At 42.1% G+C, this 18,444-nt stretch overlaps 1 protein-coding gene and 1 non-coding gene across 2 annotated transcripts; both read left to right on the plus strand.

Annotated features, from left to right (window-relative positions):
* The first annotated feature begins 14,309 nt into the window (after nt 1-14,309).
* Nucleotides 14,310-16,390, plus strand: LOC123430404 (ATP-dependent 6-phosphofructokinase 2). Its single transcript, XM_045114274.1, has 2 exons — nt 14,310-14,972; nt 15,343-16,390. The coding sequence occupies exons 1-2, from the start codon at nt 14,385-14,387 to the stop codon at nt 16,162-16,164; spliced, it is 1,410 nt and encodes a 469-aa protein (XP_044970209.1). The 5' UTR covers nt 14,310-14,384; the 3' UTR covers nt 16,165-16,390.
* A 255-nt stretch (nt 16,391-16,645) lies between these two features.
* TRNAI-AAU lies at nt 16,646-16,719 on the plus strand. Its single transcript has one exon. It is a non-coding gene; the product is annotated as a tRNA-Ile (tRNA).
* The last annotated feature ends 1,725 nt before the right edge of the window (nt 16,720-18,444 follow it).

Consider the following 18,444-nt stretch of genomic DNA (forward strand, 5'->3'; position numbering starts at 1 on the left):
GACACCTTGCATTGTGTGAGGGCGTGAGGAGAATACGGTGGGCCTAGTGGCTTATTGGGGAGCATTGTGCCTCCACGCCGCTCCAACGGAAACGTACTTCTTGTCAAAGGGAAGGAACTTCGGTAACACATCCTCGTCTTCATCGGTTCCACTTGTGGTTATCTCTTACCTTTACATTGTGTATGTTATTGTTGTAGAGTATTGCTTACTTGCTTTAGCGGTTATAGTTGGTAGCATCATATAGGTTGCTCACCTAGTTATTATTTTAGAGAACCTTTATGTTGCTAACCCTAACTTGTTAAGAAAAGCTAAAAATTGGTATTTGCCTATTCACCCCCCTCTAGTCAACCATATCGATCGTTTCAATTGTCTTCCCTCCTCGCACACCAGATGAACTTTCGCATAAAATAGAAATAACCCTCGCTATCCCATTTGTCCGGATATTGATCCATCTCTTTCTAGAAATGATTGGACCTACACAACAAGTAAGAAACACAAGGTTTCTTCATTCTCCAAGTATTATCATTAGTGAAAAGGTGAGAACTAGCAAAACCCCTTGGAAAGAAATCGAATTACCCACTTGAAAGTGTTAAATTATGTAGCCATCAACTCCTCTAAGTTTAAACGTTGCTCGTCCTCGAGCAATCAAGAAATAAAAAAAAGGGAAATAGACAATTGGGTGAAGAGGGCTTATGTTCTCGCAATTATGTAATATATCAATGTCACAAATCATGCAACCTTAATGAAGGGAATACTTGTATTTGAATGGTTGCACCGAAGCTCGCTACCTAGCCACTAATAATTTTTGTAAGACTAGTTCTAGTTCACAACACAAAGCTCAATAGGAAGATATACATGAAGCAAATTAAAGCACTTCTCTTTTGAAAATGTATTTTCATTTTCACTCACTTTCAAAAATATAAAAAGGGTCATTTTAAGAAATCATAGTACTTTAATATCTCATAAAGAACCATGAGTACCACCTAATCATGACTCACAAGCACCCCTTCCTTTCGTTCTTTGCAGGAAGTCCGTTTTTTGTGATGAATCCATACCAAGAGTTGCACGGTTCATCTAAAACGGGATGTTACTTGGGTTGTTTTTTATCAGCATGTTCTACAAAGAATTACAAAAAGGTATTCTAATGACACGCATAAATTTCTTGAGAAGAAAGGTGTTGTAGTTACGCGCATAAAGCAACATCCTACGTACCCATGTAGTAACACACATAAAGCAATATTTACACTATTGTGATAAACCCTTGGCATGCGTCAGCCTCAATTTCTTTTAAGTTCAGTTCCTTTAGACAATTATTTTATGGAAGGTTATTATGTCGATTAAACTAAGTGTTCTCGACTTGAGTATGTCGACTACTAGTTTCATTTAGGAAATTTTCTCGACACCCAAGTTCTCTAAAACTTTTCCTTTCTATTTGTATTTTTCTCAAGTTCAAAACAAGGCTCAACGTCGAAACTACGCTAGCAAGACTCGCAATGGGCAGTGGAACTAAATGTTATTCAACTAACATGGGGAGAAAAATTTAAGTGCAACCATGTTGGGGAACGTTGCATGGGAAACAAAATTTTCCTATGCACACGAAGACCTATCATGGTGATGTCCATCTACGAGAGGAGATTATATCTATGTACCCTTGTAGATCGCTAAGCGGGAAGCGTTAAGAAAAGCGGTTGATGTAGTGGTACAGCTTCGTGATTCAAATCACCGTCGTCCCACGATCCGTCCCACGACCCGTTTCGATCCAGCGCCAAACGGACGGCACCTCCGCGTTCCGCACACGTACAGCTCGATGACGATCTCGGCCTTCTTGATCCAACAAGCAAGACGGAGAAGTAGACGAGTTCTCCGGCAGTGTGACGGTACTCCGGTGGTGGTGATGATCTACTCCTGCAGGGCTCCGCCCGAGCTCCGCAGAAATCCGATCTAGAGGTAAAACTATGTGGAATAGGCTTGAGTTGCACGTGGCAAAGTTGTGTCCCTAAAACCACCAGTATATATAGGAGGAGGGGAGGGGCTAGCCTTGGGCTCAAGGAGCCCCTTGGTGCATCGGCCGAAAGGAGGAGGTGGATTCCCACCCCAATTTGGTTTGGGGGAAGGAGTCCAGTTCTTCCTTCCCACCTCCCTCTTTCCTTTTTTTCTTTGCTTTGGTGTTTTTCCACTTGTGGCGCCATGGCCCTACTGGGCTGGCTTCACCATCCCACTAAGGGCTGGTGCGCCACCCTAGGATCGCTAGGCTCACTCCCGGGTGGGTGGGCCCCTCCCGATGAATACCCGGAACCCATTCGTCACTCCCGGTACACTGCCGGTAATGCACGAAACTTTCCGGTGACCAAATGAAACCATCATATATATCAATCTTCGTTACCGGACCATTCTGGAAACCCTCGTGACGTCCGTGATCTCATCCGGGACTCCGAACAACATTCGGTAACCACACATATAACTCAACTATACTAAAACATCATCGAACCTTAAGTGTGCAGGCCCTGCGGGTTCGAGAACTATGTAGACATGATCCGAGACACTCCTCGGTCAATATCCAATAGCGGGACCTAGATGCCCATATTGGATCCTACATATTCTCCGAAGATCTTATCGGTTGAACCTCGGTGCCAAGGATTCATATAATCACGTATGTCATTCCCTTTGTCCTTCAGTATGTTACTTGCCCGAGATTTGATCGTCGGTATCCGCATACCTATTTCAATCTTGTTACCGGCATGTCTCTTTAATCGTTCTGTAATACAAGATCCCGTGACTTACACTTAGTCACATTGCTTGCAAGGCTTGTGTGTGATGTTGTATTACCGAGTGGGCCCCGAGATACCTCTCCGTCACACGGAGTGACAAATCCCAGTCTTGATCCATACTAACTCAACGGACACCTTCGGAGATACCTCTAGAGTACCTTTATAGTCACCCAGTTATATTGCGACGTTTGATACACACAAGGTATTCCTCCGGTGCCAGTGAGTTATATGATCTCATGGTCATAGGAATAAATACTTGACACGTAGAAAACAATAGCAACAAAATGACACGATCACATGCTACGTTCATAGTTTGGGTCTAGTCCATCACATGATTCTCCTAATGATGTGATCCAGTTATCAAGTGACAACACTTGCATATAGTCAGAAAACCTTGACTATCATTGATCAACTCGCTAGACAACTAGAGGCTTGCTAGGGACATTGTTTTGTCTATGTATCCACACATGTATCTATGTTTTCATTCAATACAATTATAGCATGTATAATAAACGATTATCTTGTAACAGGAAATATAATAATAACTATTTTACCATTGCCTCTAGGGCATATTTCCAACAAACCAGCCAAATGAAAGCATTATCTTATTTAAACTTGCAAGAGAAGTGAACATACATACATACATGATACATTCTCATCCATGCTTGGTTCTTCACTCAAGTCACTTTTCCATTTGTTCTTCCCATTTCTAGATCACTAGCGACAAGTAACTTTGAAAGCTCACATAAAAGATCACCGCAAAGAGAGTTCCAACCAAATAAAACTCAAGGCTACTTTAACTTTTATTATGCAAGAACTGTAAATAAACATGCAAGAAAAAAAAATCAAACTAAGAAAATAAAATATGAATCTCTATTATTAAAGGGGAGCCTGTAGTTGTTCCATTGATTTCGTTACCACCACAAAACGAAGGAACACATCCCCATTTTTATCCAACACAAGCCCAACACCACTCTGTCTGTTTTTTCATACGAGTCAACCCATCTTCTGGTTTTTACTTCTCACTCTCCCAAATCCACCGAGCTCCAAATGTCAATAGACCCCATCCCCACATCTTCCACTTTCCTTGTAAAAGTCACAACGTGCAAAAGAGGTAGCCCAGGAGGTGTCCGTCGGCCCCCTGCGCCCCTTCACGCGTGGTGGCATGTGTGAAGGACTTGTATACCGCCTATTCTCCATTTGTCCTAGTAGCTTCCTTTACACATAGTTTTTTCCTATAAAATTCCCGAATTTTTCCGATCGTGGTAACACACTTTTTCCTCTTGTTTTCGTTTTGAGCCGTTTCTGCTAGGTTTTGTAGGGTTTGCATCAAGATGTATTCATCAAACTCCTCGAGAGATTAATTCTTTGATAAGGTCCTCAACCCCAATCTTCTTGGTGTGAGGAAAAATCCCAAATCCATACAAACATCAAGGAGGAAGAAGCGCCAAAGAAGGAGGTAAGCGATAAGGTTGGGCTTGAAGAAGTTCAAGAAGATATCATGTGCAAGAATATAGTGGAACATGGGGTGGATGAAAACCACTCCATGATATCGGGGCTTACTCGGTCTCATCACGAAGCTCATGGAATCATCAATGTATCTGTTGGTTGAGGTTATATAATAAAGAGATCGCATGAGCCATCCTTTTTATTTTTCATTATTATATATTGTAACACTATAATTCACTCTTATAGAATTATCTTGTGGGAGGCCATGACTTTACATGTTAGCTATAACAAATAAAAGCTAGTGAGAATTAACAAACAAGCGTTGGTCATATAAGCAATTTAACGAAACTTAGTACAAGGAAGAGAGATATCACATGCAAATATATTATCTTGGACATCTTTTATGATAGTGAACTCTCAATAAAAAATACCAAACTTGAATAAAGTGTTTGGCTAGACAAGGAAGACAACCTAATGCATGCATAGTTATGCATATTCCATTTATTTGTTATGGATCCTCCAACATGCACTCTTTAGTTCATCCTTTGCTAGCTCAAAACTATGTACTAAGTGGGACCTCTGCATGTACATCTACAACCCCTGAACCCCCATTTCTTTTCACAAGGTCCACTATTACTATGCATTGTGAAATACCTTCCAAGTAAGTTCTCATTGGTGCATGTATAAAATTTGGTATTAAATTAAAGTGTGAGTTTTTATTGAAAGGAATCAAGTTTTATAGAAATTTGTGATGAGACGTAAAACCATAATAATAACGCAAATGGGTGCCACCATAAGGGGCAATTTAAATTGAGGTTCATTTCCAGTAAACTGAAACTCTTTTGCAACCAAAACCTCAAAAAGTGCATGACAACTTCTACTTCCATCTAGGAACGACTATCTATTTAATTTTTATGTTGAGTCAATTCATTTTTTCCTTTATGGAAGCTACACCATACTTTTTCCGACGAAAAGAAACATGTGTTGCATTTTATTGATGTAGAAGAAATACGTTAGAGAGCTCAGACCGAGTTCACAAGCACACAACACAATGTTACACAACGCCAGAAGTACAACACAACACCAACTCATCCATACCGATGTAGATTACTTAGGAAACACAAGAACCCATCAACTTCCATTGTGTCTAACCAAGAAAGGCAAGCGCCTTTAGCATTGGCCATCTGGTTGCCACCCGACAATACCCCTCAAAGAGACGCCTTTAGCAAGATCACCGTGTGGTTGAATCCACTACTATGCAGACTCTCTGTGAAGAATTACCCACCTATCTCCATCTATATTGGCTAGAGAAGACGAATATCTCAGAAAGCATACATAGCTATTTAATCATACAACAGAGAAAATTTGAAAGATTCTATTATATTTAATGAATAATTTGATCATAAATTCACAATTTATCAGATCCCAACAAACACATCATAAGAATCACGTCAGATTGATCTCAAAGGAGATCATTGTATTAAAGATCCGGAAGAGAGAGAAGAAGACATCTATTTACTACTATGGACACGTAGGTCCTAAAAGAACTACTCACACATCATCATGGAGGCAACAAGGTTGATGAAGAGGCATCACGTGGTGGCTTCCTGATACTTGTGATCAGCGTTGGGTTTTTCCCCGAAGAGGAGGGGATGATGCAGAACAGTATAGGTAAGTATTTCCCTCACTGAGAATCACGGGTATTGAACTAATAGGAGGACCACGCAATTTCTTATCTTCAGCGTCTACACACAAAAAGCACACACTTGCACCTAACGCAGGCAAGAGGGTTGTCAATCCACTTGAACTCGTTACTTGCAAGCGATAAGTAGTGATACATATATAGTTGGTATATATTAAATACAAAAAGTAAATGCAAATAATAAAAGGCAACAAGGTATTCAGCTTTTTTATAAATATATTTCTGAATAGACCCGAGGGTTATAGTTTTCGCTAGAGGCTTCTCTCTCATAGAAATCATACAGTGGGTAAACACATTATTGTTGGGAAATTGATAGAAAAAAGCATAGTTATGCAATATTTATTCATAACAATGATCATTACATATGGGCATCGTGTCCTAAGCAAGTAGACCTAGTCTTGCTTGCATCTACTACTATTACTCCACCCATCGACCACTATCCAACATGCATCTAGATCATTAAGTAAAACATAGTAATGCTTGGAGAACAATGACATGATTTAGAGAAAGAAAATCCAATTAATATGAATCAACCTCATCGTTTTATCCTTAGTAACAACAATACAAATACGTGTCTTGTCCCCTACTTTGTCACTTGGATATAGAGCATCGCAAGATTGAACCCACTACAACGCACCCCTCTCACTGAAGATAGGCCAATCTGGTTAGCCAAACCAAATCAATGGATCAGAGGGAATTATGAAGCTATCACAATCATGCATATAAGAATTCAGAGAAGACTCAAATATATTTCATGAATAATCTAAACATAATCCCACAATTCATCGGATCCCAACAACGCACCGCACAAAGTGATTAAATAACTAATGATCACGGTGATCATGGCAACGAAGAACATAGAGAGAGATAGCCATCTAGGTACTAACTACGGACCCGTAGGTCTGTGGTGAAATACTCACACATCACCATGGGAGCAGCAAGGTTGATGTAAAGGCCATCCCTGGTCAATCCCTCCCCTCTGACAGGGCACCAAAACAGGGCTCCACATGGGCACACGGCAGAACAGAGACTTGCGACGGCCGAAAAAGTGTTGCGGGAGGCTCCCAAGGGTTTTTGGGATTAATGTGAATTTATAATACAAAGAGGAACGCCAGAGGCCAAGGGAGGTGGCCCCAAGCCATCAGGGTGCGACCACCCCCTAGGTGCGCCCCGTTGGCTTGGCGCCACCCCATGAGGCCTCCGGTCTCCTTCCGAAGCTTCCAGGTCCTTATTTGTCCAAAAAATATTGTCAAAATGTTTCGGGGTATTTGGACTTCACTTTATACAGTATTCCCGAAAAGGAAAAAACATGCATAAACAACAACTGGCACTTGGCACTAGTTTAAAAGGTTAGTGTTTAAAAATAATATAAAAAACAAGTAAATGCCTAAAAAACATCCTAAAATGAGAATATAATAACACGGAACAATCAAAAACTATACATACATTGGAGACGTATCACTTCCCCCTCCGACGGAGCTCAAACAGGGATCTAGATCGAATTGCTTCACAAGAGAGGTTTGTGACGGCGATAAAAGTCTCTCGTGTGTCTCTATGAGGGTTTCGGGAATAATCGAACTTTAGGCTAGAACTTAGGTCAACCAGAGGCTCAAGGGCCCCACAGGCTTAGGTGGCGCGACCCCCACCCACCCGGCCGCGCGACCTGGCTTATGGGACCCGCGAATATCTTATTGACGACCCTCGAAGCTTCTAGGGTCTCTCTTGGTTTAGAAAAAATTGTCAAAAAGTTTTTGTCATGTTCGGACCTTCTTAGGTATGGTTTTTTTGCGAAACCAAAACCAAGAAAAAATGAGAGACTCGCACTCAAAAATGAGAGACTCGCACTCGGCACTAAGTTTTTAGTTAGTTCAAAAATAATAATAAAACAATATAAATGCATATAAAAGTGATAATGTAATACTCCCTCTTACATAATGTAGTGCTTATAGATTGTTTTGAAAGTCAAACTTCACCATTTTTATCAAATTTGCAGGGGGAATTATCAACACCTACAAAACCAAATATATAAAACCATCATGGTATATTATGTGTTTGATATTCTAGATGTACATATTTTCCTCTAAAATCTTAGTCAAAGTTTGCATAGTTCGACTTTTCAAAAAATTATATGGACCATCATGGTATATTATGTGTTTGATATTCTAGATGTACATATTTTCCTCTAAAATCTGTATGCACTATATTATGTAATGGACGGAGTAACATTTAACAATAAAAAATTATAGATACATTTGACACGAATAACACAACATTATTTATGAGGTCACCGTCAAGTATAGGGTTAGGCTTTTAGTTCATCGGAAGACATATCGTCCGGTTTTACGTAAAAAATATCCTAATTTAAATGAAAACCGCCTAGTTTGTTTGAGTTTGCACCAAATTTTAACCAAATTCATTGAATTTCGTTTGAAATGCAACCGTACATATGCAGTAGTTTTGATAACCGCCTACCACATTCGTTTTCACGGACTGTGTCCCGGATGTGATGTCCGGTTATGCCTTTAGTATTAGTATTATTACTAGAAGTGAAAGCGCCCTTTGCTGCGCCGTTGAATTTCAACAACCAGATGAGTGGAGTACACAACCATCCATGAATTTTGAAATTTTGGGCACTGTAGTATATGTGAACCCTATGAAAAGAGTATAACTAAATTTCAGATATGGTCTTTATTTAAAAGAAAAATACTCAAAAGCCATCCATCGAGTTGTAACACCTAGCATTATAGGGATTTTCACAAGCTATTACAGCATGTGTCCAGTCACTTGAGGTTCCATTTGTAATAAAATTTTGATTCCATGGAACAAAAGAGGACTTGATCCCATGGATTTCCCTGATCTTCAGTGTGATTGATCTTAAAAGCATAATGAGGAGCGGCAGGCAGATTCAAAGGCTTCAGCTGAGCGGGCAACAATTTGTCCACCATGAGTGCATTAAAGTAGTAATTATGTACACACAAACATTGGCAAGAAGTGTTCTTGGAAGTATTAGCATTAGGACAAGACATAATCGAGTGAACAATTGTGTGTGTTTTAATATGTGAACATTTCTTCATTTCCAAATGCATAAAATAAGGAATAAGACATAAAAATCATCTGAATGAGAGATCACAATTGTTATCATGACTTGGAGGCATTTTTTTAGCAAAGAACTTGGATGCATTTCAGAAGAAGTTCAATCGTTTGTTGGTTAACCCAACTAATAACTACGCAAAATAGATTCAGATCATGACAAAAGAAGACGAGTTTAACATTTTCAAGAAGTTACAACCATCATAGAGTTCCAAGTTGAAGGATAGCATGGATTCTTCTATGAATTTGCAATATAGTTACAAGAGAAAAACACAATTTCGATCAATTAGTTAAATGTTTTTGCTTTTCCCAATCAGTATGATGGTTCACATAGATTGTCAGAGTGATTAACACTTGCGAAAATATATAATAAATACTTTGAGCAAATATTAGAATTAATTTTGTGACATAATATTACATGCTTATGTATATTATTTAAAAAACTAACTAGACAAAAGAGAGAAGTAAATAGCATTCTAAAAATCCACAAGAACACAACTAACTGAATGCTACCAAAAGCACACACATATTGACATTGCCAAGGGTATGAAGTAATATAAGAATAAAATGTGGAATTACTGCAATTTCTAATTCTCCATCCGATAAATGGATCTTTAGTACAAAAAAAATACAAAGCTCGACGGGTCTTGCTACCATTGTGAGTCGTACCAGAATAACCAAAATAGAAGAATTGCATTCTCTTAGTAATGCTTATTCAGTATGCAATCTCTAGCCAAACTAAAGTTGGTTAATTTAGTGTTCTGACTATTGAACGAAATGAAACTGAAAAAATATAGTTAAGAAGTAGCATAAATATTTTAAGGTAATTGGTGAAAGGTGCAGAAACAAAGACAATGACAAGAACACAATTTCTATTATGCAGTGAAATATATGTATCAAATTCATCTTCCATTGAGCATATTTTTTATATGTTTAGCTCATGATGCACTCAGTTTGAAGAGTATAAAAATCCTTATTTTATGATGCAAAAGTACGCACCTCAACACTAAATGATACCCCGTATGTAAACTAATATTAGACCTTTTAGATCACTAAAGTAGTGATCTAAAAGGTCTTAAATTAGTTTATGGAGGTAGTAGATTATAGTTCACTCCAACATAAGTGCAACTCAAATGGAAATGTAAACTTGTGAAGTGTAAACTGTTTAAAACTTTTGATAACTGAAATGACTCACATCAGTGGCACTCAAGTGTTCTCTATTTTAGACGTAAGATTTCATGATATGCATGATATATATTTCTCGTCGAAACAAAAGTGAGTAAGCATTTCAGTTATCTAACCATGCATACTGAGTTATCATGATCATATCACTAAATGTAATAATTTTAGCATTGCCATGATTATGATTAATTACGGTTTCTAATCCATTATCAATTCAACGAAAATAGTGGGCAAACAAGGTCACAAGAGGAGAGAGCGCGAATCTATAAAATATATGTAAAGGTGAGAATTAACTGGAGTGAACTCTTTTTCTCCCTAAGAAATAGTAACAAGCATAGTACTTTTTTCGAGAGTTCCTACTATAAGCTCAAAATTCCTTCCAGACCATCAATCGTCTCGGAGCCAGTTTCCTCTGTGCCCCAATGTTCTTCCCGTAGGGCGTTAATCATATGAAAACATAAGCATAAAACACATATTAAGGAACAACATCCGCTTCCTGTCGGCATCACAATCCACAAAGAATGACCATACATAGTCTACACATCCATGCACAAAGAAAAAACTGTTGGGTAACGTAGCATAAATTCAAAAAAAATCCTACGCATATTCAGATCTTCCTATGGAGAGACCAGCAACGAGAGAGGGATCAGTGCATCTTCATACCTTTGAAGATCGCTAAGCGGAAGCGTTGCTAGAACGCGGTTGATGGAGTCGTACTCGCGGCGATTCAGATCGCGGTGTGATTCCGATCTAGTGCTGAACCACGGCACCTCCGCGTTCAACACACGTGCAGCCCGGTGACGTCTCCCGCACCTTGATTCAGCAAGGAGGAGGGAGAGGTTGGGGAAGATCTCCGGCAGCACGACGGCGTGGTGTCGATGGAGATACGAGGTCTCCCGACAGGGCTTCGCCAAGCACCGTGGGAGAGGAGGAAGAAGGGGGGCAGGGCTGCGCCGAGGGAGATGGAAAACTGTGTGCAAAATAGCCCCCAAACCCCCACTATATATAGGAGGAGGGGAGGGGGGGTGCCACCCCTAGGGTTCCCACCCTAGGTGGTGCGGCAGCCCCCCCCAGATGGGAGGTGCGGCGGCCAGGGCAGGGGGAGGGGGTGGCGCACCCCTAGGTGGGCCTTAGGCCCACCAACGCCTAGGGTTTCCCCTCCTCTCCACCTCCTACGCCTTGGGCCTCCTTGTGGGAGGCGCACCAGCCCACTTTGGGCTGGTTGCCCTCCCTCTTTTGGCCCATGCTACCTCTTGGGGCTGGTGGCCCCTCCCGGTGGACCCCCGGGACCATTTCTGGTGGTCCCGGTACATTACCGGTGATGCCCGAAACATTTCCGGTGTCCAAAACCATCCATCCTGTATATCAATCTTTACCTCCGGACCATTCCGGAGCTCCTCGTAATGTCCGGGATCTCATCCGGGACTCCGAACAACTTTCGGTAACCTCGTATAACAATTCCCTATAACCCTAGCGTCATCGAACCTTAAGTGTGTAGACCCTACGGGTTCGGGAGACACGCACACATGACCAAGACACCTCTTCGGCCAATAACCATCAGCGGGGTCTGGATACTCATGGTGGCTCTCACTTGCTCCACGCTGATCTCATCGGATGAACCACAATGTCAAGGATTCAATCAATCCCGTATACAATTCCATTTGTCTGTCGGTAAAGTACTTGCCCGAGATTCGATCGTAGGTATACCTATACCTTGTTCAATCTCGTTACCGGTAAGTCTCTTTACTCGTTCCGTAGCACGTCATCGTGTGACTAACTCCTTAGTCACATTGAGCTCATGATGATGTTCTACCGAGTGGGCCCAGAGATACCTCTCCGTCACGCGGAGTGACAAATCCCGATCTCGATTCGTACCAACCCAACACACACTTTCAGAGGTACCCATAGTGCACCTTTATAGCCACCCAGTTACGCTGTGACGTTTGATACACCCAAAGCACTCCTACGGTATCCGGGAGTTGCACAATCCCACGGTCAAAGGAAAAGACACTTGACATTAGAAGAGCTTTAGCATACGAACAATACGATCTAGTGCTATGCTTAGGATTGGGTCTTGTCCATCACATCATTCTCCCAATGATGTGATCCCGTTGTCAATGACATCTAATGCCCATGACCAGGAAACCATGATCATCTATTGACTAACGAGCTAGCCAACAAGAGGCTTGCTAGGGACACATTGTGATCTATTTATACACACATGTATTACTGTTTCCTGTTAATACAATTATAGCATGAACAATAGATGATTATCATGAACAAGGAAATATGATAATAACCATTTATTATTGCCTCTAGGGCATATTTCCAACAAAAAGACCCATACACGCAAGTGGCACCATAGAAGGGAGCAGTAGAAGCAGCCCTAGATAAATCGAACACCCAGGACTGTCATAGAATGACAACAACAATCTCTGATAAATTGAACACCCACAGACCAATCCAAGGGAAACACAAAGCAACCCTCATCCATACTAACCATAATGTGCATCTATCAAAAGAGGCGATTAGGCTGGCCAAGGAGGACGCACGCAAAAAAAGGAACAACCCTAGGACAAAGCACACCACAATATCCTACAATCCAGTATAAGGGCGTACATGAACAACTGATAACAAATGCACGATGGAGCCCGCACACGAGAATCTAGAAGTACACTTTATTAAAGATCATTCCAAATAATTTGTCAAGCTATTGAAGAAAATTGCTCTATGTGGGTTATTTGAACAAACAAGTGATGGGCAAATTATATCACCAACAAATCTGCAAGCATAACAACTCATATGGACAATAGTTGAGACACATATTTCATAGAGGCAATCTAACACAAAGGATATCTCCATGCACTACAATGTCACTATGATCAATTAGAGGAAGAAATAAATTACTAAAATTATGGATCTTGTGGACTGCACGGGAGGAGATGTGCTTGTAACCATGACCTGGAGATCTAAGCTATTCCCAAAACACCAAAACATCGTTAAAAAGAAACGAATTAACCCACCTAGAAATAAATCCCATGCCGTGAGGGATGAATAGGTTAGCATGTACATCATACAAGGTCTGCCGCTAGCCGAAACGACGACGAGTCGCTCCGCTTTCTCTAAAACCCGACCCGTTGCGCCACCTCGTTGGTTACCATGGCCGGATCAAAATTCTACTTACGTCTAAAGGATTCATATTCGTAAGATGAGGAACGATGCAACAACAACGATAGTGCAAAGAACCCATCAGATTATCTATTTTTATCCCCCAAAAAGGTTGACAAACCACCACAAGAACAACCTTGACACTTGTATTACCTAAAGCTCCCGGCAGCCCGCCACACCAATCCACAGGAAAACAGAAATCCACATCAACACATGAAGGAAGAGGGGAGAGGGAGGAGAAGCATACACTAGCTCGGTCAGCCGCTGGAACGGACAAGGAATCAAGGAGCAAGCACCTGGCAACAACAAAGAATCTCCTCCCGTCGCAGGTAGAGGAAGTCGTGCCTACCACACCACAAAAGTCGCATGTGTCGGTAACTTCATTCTCTTCGCACATCATCCCCTTCTCTGGTTCTTCCCGCATATGCAACGGGACACAGAAGCAACATGCAAGTCCCGCATAAGCGCCACGCAACAAACACCATTGGATCCAACTCGAACCGCTGCATCCATCCTCTGACTTGCGGGCTCAAATGCTTCTCCGAAGCCTCGTATTTGGACCAACGACACGATCCGGTCAAAATTATACATCCAATTCGCAATTGAAGACCTCAATTAATTTTAAACGATTAGTACATGTTCTGCTTTGTCCGAATCTTCTTGTGCCGCATTTGAAAAGGGTGTAATGCATTTATTTTACACCTGTATTTTATCGGTCATTAGTATATTTCTAGCTGAAAATAAAAAGGTGGGCAGAGATCGGCAATCCAGGCAAGGCTTTAGATTGTACACCTAGTACTGTTTACGTGGCCATTTGTTAGTCTTCTCTTGACTGCCATTTGGCCATTTGCTAGTCACTACCGATGAGGTGTCCCTTGACACCGCGCCGCTTTCAACTTCGAGAAGCTCAAGCAGACCGCCACGCGTCGCTCAACCCCCTCCCTTTCAGGTTTCAGCTTTCATCTGCCGCGAGCGAACAGTTCGCAGTTCCACTTTCCCACCGCCCTGACCGACAGCAAGCGCAGATGGATCCCACCGTCCCCAACTCCGGCGACCACGCCGCCTCCACCCCTAGCAACACCACCGTGACCCTCCCGCCGCTCACCCTCCGCGACGCGCCGCGGCTCCCGGCCTCGCCCTCCGGCGCCACCACGATCCCCAACCCAATCTCCAGCCACCCCTACTTCCACCCGCCCCCCACCTTCTACATCTCCCCGGGGGACGTCTCCCTCCGCCACGCCTTCTTCGACCTCGCCTCCGGGAAGCCGAACCCGCTCGTCGCGTACCGCCGCGCGGGCCCGCGCGAGAGCGTCGCCGTCGACCCGGCCCGCGCCCGCGCCGCCCTCGTCACCTGCGGGGGCCTATGCCCGGGCCTCAACACCGTGCTGAGGGAGCTCGTCGTGGGGCTCCATGAGCTCTACGGCGTCCTCGACGTCTTCGGCGTCGCCGCGGGGTACCGCGGGTTCTACGGCGCCGACGACGACCACGTGCGGCTGGACCCGGCCTCCGTGGACGACTGGCACAAGAAGGGCGGCACCGCGCTCAAGACGACTCGTGGTGGCTTTGATCTTAACAAGATCGTCGATGGCATAGTCGCGCGCGGGTATACGCAGGTAAAAGCAACTCAGACGCAGCTTTCAGATTTTTACTAGAGACGGTGATTACTTGCAAGCAAAATCACCAGGTGATGTACAGAATGAGTAAGCACTTAGGATTGGGATCAGCCGGGCCTTACTCTAATGTACATAAATTGTTCAAAGTTGCGATTTAAAGGATCATGGGTGTAGTACAGAAAAGTCTGAAAATACTCAGGACTGTCCGTGTTAGTTAGGATCAATATTTTGGAGCATGTTTTACCTATTTTTATCGTCGATAAAAATTAAGTACAATGTTAAATGTGCTGGCTCACATGCCAATCGTTACAGTTCTTCAGGCCTTGATCTTACCATCATATCTGAATATCCCTTTTATGACAATTCACAGATCTATGCGATTGGCGGGGATGGAACCATGAGAGGAGCAGTGGCGATATTCGAAGAGTTTAAACGGCGTGGTTTGAGGATCTCCATTACAGGGATCCCAAAAACCGTGGACAACGACATCGGCATCATAGACAGGTCATTTGGGTTTCAAACAGCAGTGGAGATTGCTCAGCAGGCGATCGACGCGGCACATGTGGAGGCTGTGAGCGCTGTGAATGGCATCGGTCTTGTCAAACTTATGGGGAGGAGCACGGGACACATTGCTCTTCATGCCACCCTGAGCAGCCGAGATGTTGACTGCTGTTTGATTCCTGAGATTGATTTCCACGTTGAAGGGAAGGGAGGCCTGTTCGAGTTCCTGTATGATAGGATAAAGAAGAAGGGACATGCTGTCGTCGTTGTTGCTGAAGGCGCTGGGCAGGAGTTGATTCCCCGGACCGATGACCAGAAGCGAGAGCAGGATGAGTCTGGCAACATGCTGTTCCTTGACGTTGGCCCCTGGCTGAAAACTGAGCTGGGTAGGTGGTGGAAGAGAGAGCACCCCACTGAGTTGTTCACCGTGAAGTATATCGATCCTACCTACATGATTCGGGCAGTCCCAGCGAATGCTACTGATAATTTGTATTGTACGCTGTTGGCGCATTCAGCGATACATGGGATCATGGCTGGGTTCACTGGCTTCGTACCTGGCCCGATAAATGGGAATTACAGCTACATACCATTGGAAGATATTGCAGTGGCCAAGAACCCCGTCGATGTGAATGATCACAAATGGGCATGGGTTAGATCAGTCACAGACCAGCCCGATTTCCTAAAGCCCTAAGATTAAGGCCTCAAGTTCTGCGGTGTCAGGAAGTCGTAAGCTGAACTACCCCTCTCTGGACACCGTCAAAATTAATTTCTTTTGATCTAGTTATTTCTATTGTCATTTCTGTACTTCAATAAGGCATCAGCGAGCGTGTTTCCTGGTTTGTGAGTTTGTGTGTATGTCTGAAAGTTGCTGTAGTTCTGTTGTAAGTATGAATTGTCATGAATATTTTTAGTGGGCATGAAATGGTGTTTGGAGGCCTGAGGGCAAACGGTGATCTACGTTCGACCAAGAAAGGCTTGTGTTCCAATTCGAACTAGCAACTGACTTCATGTCACTAAATCATTGTCTATCTTTGCCGGTATGATACTTTGGTTGCAAGTCATTAGAGATGAACGTATTGTCGCTTGCCAATACGTCGCTTTGACCGAGTTGCAACTGAAAAAAGAACACTTAATGGAAATATAAAACGTGTACTCGATCAAACCTCACACAAGGCCTATTAGCTCAGCTGGTTAGAGCGTCGTGCTAATAACGCGAAGGTCACAGGTTCGAGACCTGTATGGGCCATACTTTTTGCATATAATTCTCTATACTCCTGTATGGGTCACTGATCATCTTTTTAGGAGAACTGCCACACTATCTATTAAATAAATAATATAAACTGAGTAAACTATAACATATACTTGTATTAGTTTTCCCAAAAGTCAAATATGTGCAAGTTTGACCAAGTTTTACAGAAAATATATCAATAACTACAATATCAAATTTGTATCATTATTAGATACATCACATAAAGCATTTTCATATTTTATTTCTTTTGCATTGTTGATGTCGATATTTAAATCTATAATCATGGTCAAACATATTCAAGTTTAACATGCATGAAAATCGATACACCTTATATTTTGAAGCGGAGGAAGTATGTGACATCTTCGAGGAGAAATCCAAAGAAAAAACGCACTAGGATATACATGAAGCACCCACAATATAAAAGAAATATGCAAAAAACTATTCAAGTTTAACATGCATGAAAATCGATACACCTTATATTTTGAAGCGGAGGAAGTATGTGACATCTTCGAGGAGAAATCCAAAGAGAAAACGCACTAGGATATACATGAAGCACCCACAATATAAAAGAAATATGCAAAAAACTTCTTTTGGGTCCCAGGGACGATCAATCCAGGGACACAAAACTTCAATGGCCGTCGTCGTTAGAGAGAAGAAGAAAGTACCACCAACAAACCAAGACCTAATGGAAAGCCATAGCAGCAACTATATGGAAAGAGCCTATGAACAAGCGACGCCGCTCGCGGGGACGTACATGTCGTTGTGGGTCGTCGGTTGGAGATGTACTCCATCCTTATTGGATCGCGGTTGTGAAACCCTCAAGCCACAATGATGCCGAGGGGGTTAAGAAACGTCGACCATCTTTCACCACAAAATCATGAGGTGTACCATCACTCGGATGCAAAGAGTGGCGTAGCGCCGGCCATCTCCAACACAACCACTTCCGACTCCACACCAGTCCTGGAGAAATCGCCAGCCATCAGTGTTGAAGAAATCATCGGCCTGACAATGACACGCTGAAGAAACAAGATATGTAGCAAGACCTTCATCACTGTCTTGAAGACCTCACCAGCAGTGGCGAATCTAAGGGGGTGCTTAACAGGTTTGAGCCCCCCCCCCCCCCCCCCCTCCAAAAATTGAAAAACAAAATTTAATAGTATTCATCATAAAAAAATTAAAATTATTTGAACTAGAGGACTGAGAGTTAATTCATTTTTTCACACAGTTAACGTTGAACCCTTCCTCCAATTTTTTTTTGCATATAATTCTCTATACTCCTGTATGGGTCACTCATCATCTTTTTAGGAGAACTGCCACACTATCTATTAAATAAATAATATAAACCGAGTAAACTATAACATATACTCCATCCGTCCGGAAATACTTGTCCTAAAAATACATATAATGGATGTATCTATAATTAAAATAAGTCTAGATACATTCATCTATAGGACAAGTATTTCCGGACGGAGGTAGTACTTGTTTTAGTTTTCCCAAAAGTCAAATATGTGTAAGTTTGACCAAGTTTTACAAAAATATATCAATAACTACAATATCAAATTTGTATCATTATTAGATACATCACAGAAAGCATTTTCATATTTTATTTCTTTTGCATTGTTGATGTCGATATTTAAATCTATAATCATGGTCAAACATATTTAAGTTTAACATGCATGAAAATCGATACACCTTATATTTTAAAGCGGAGGAAGTATGTGA

The sequence above is a fragment of the Hordeum vulgare genome, chromosome 2H (assembly GCF_904849725.1).
Source record: "Hordeum vulgare subsp. vulgare chromosome 2H, MorexV3_pseudomolecules_assembly, whole genome shotgun sequence".
Taxonomy (NCBI): domain Eukaryota; kingdom Viridiplantae; phylum Streptophyta; class Magnoliopsida; order Poales; family Poaceae; genus Hordeum; species Hordeum vulgare.